This window comes from Limulus polyphemus, unplaced genomic scaffold, assembly GCF_000517525.1.
Source record: "Limulus polyphemus unplaced genomic scaffold, Limulus_polyphemus-2.1.2 Scaffold5202, whole genome shotgun sequence".
Lineage (NCBI taxonomy): Eukaryota > Metazoa > Arthropoda > Merostomata > Xiphosura > Limulidae > Limulus > Limulus polyphemus.
This window is the reverse complement of record NW_013670812.1, coordinates 68425-69891: the sequence shown is the minus strand read 5'-3', so window position 1 is coordinate 69891 and position 1467 is coordinate 68425. Positions and strand designations below refer to the sequence as shown.

The 1467-nt window shown below is 30.7% G+C and overlaps 1 protein-coding gene across 3 annotated transcripts in view; it reads left to right on the top strand.

The window, feature by feature from the left end:
• The first annotated feature begins 1037 nt into the window (after window positions 1–1037).
• Window positions 1038–1467, top strand: part of LOC106472267 — a 30704-nt gene continuing 30274 nt past the window's right edge. For all 3 annotated transcript variants that reach the window (XM_022400864.1, XM_022400863.1, XM_013932894.2), the window contains exon 1: window positions 1038–1116. In XM_022400864.1, coding sequence (XP_022256572.1) covers window positions 1069–1116 — 48 coding nt within the window. In that variant the 5' untranslated portion in view covers window positions 1038–1068. The remainder of the gene's footprint in view (window positions 1117–1467) is intronic.

Genomic DNA, 1467 nt, shown 5'->3' with positions numbered 1-1467 from the left:
GTAATGAGCCAAATTCATAGAAAGTAGTAATCTGCTTGTGTCATAATTAACTGTCTTCCTTGCCCCAGAGAGGGTCTGAACAACCTTATCATTGTCTTTGAAGCAGTTCTATTTCTGCTAATGACACTTTGAGACACCTGGAGTATATTCACAACAGCTTTCTCTGATTGGATAACTTTTGTTTATCTGATGGCTTTCTCACGAATAAAATATTCAGATGTCTTCTCTGGGGCCTAGCCATAGCTCATGAGCAGTTTGGAGTACTTTGAAATCCAACTGAATGAGATGAGTCAGACAAGACTTTTATGAAATATTTCTATGTAGCATAAACTCAGTGATCAATAATTTACATTTCAGTTCTTGACTGATAATCAGATGCCTGATATTCAGCATTATTTTCCAACAGAAATTTTGCATCATCATAGATATAGTATTTCAAATTCTGATTATCTTTTAATTGTCTTGAACATTGTACATAATTTAAAAAATACTTGATTGAAAGTTTAAGAAGTTGGTGGATAAAACAACTCATAGACTAGTTAAAGAAAAAAGCTGAGAATTTAATCTTAAGATTGAGCTTTATTTAGGAAGCTGCCTAAATATGAAACAATGTCAAGTTTATACTAGAAGTATATATTTAACTCTTTTAAACTTATAATTTTTAGCATGTACTGCCAGAATTGTTTTCATGATGTCCTAATAATTATCACCATACCTTATAAAATTTCAAGTCCATTTATAAAAGGTGGATAATAACATGGTTTGGATTAGGTTTCAGCCAGAGATATAAATGTTATCAAATACTATCACTGTCTAATGAGTAAATTGGGATGTTTGGCCGAATGCCGTCAGTGTCCACTTGGGTTTAAGGAGTTAAACTGATTTTATTGATTGATATTTTGACAGAAAATAATATGGCATTTTCAAACCTGGATGAATACTAGTAAAAAATGTAACAATCATTCTAAAAAAGAATCGAAATGGTCAAAAGTATGATATTAAATATTTTAAAAAAGTCAAAGAAAGTTTGTTTTGTTTTTCTTTGATAGAAATATAAGCTACTGCACCATGGGAAAAGCATCAGTTTCACTTGGTCCTTCTCTTCAACATATTGAGGTAAGATTAAATACACACATAAGCAGCAATATAATTGCTGTACTTGTAACTTTCAGAAAGTTATTCTAATTTAATTTTGTTCCACTTACATTTAGAATACATGCAAATATAGAATTAAACAGAAAGTAGCTTGATAGACTTCTGTTATTGAAAAATACAGTTGTGGTTTCCCTGTTTATAATATTATGAATCTACTTATGTGTCAAGAGAGAAAAACTCCACATAACCACCTGTGTTAATTTTTTATCCTTTTATGACTGGAAGGGAAAGTAGATGCATTAAATGATTATTTATTTAATTGGTTAATACAACACTCCACCAATTAACGCCCACAATACAACACTCCACCAA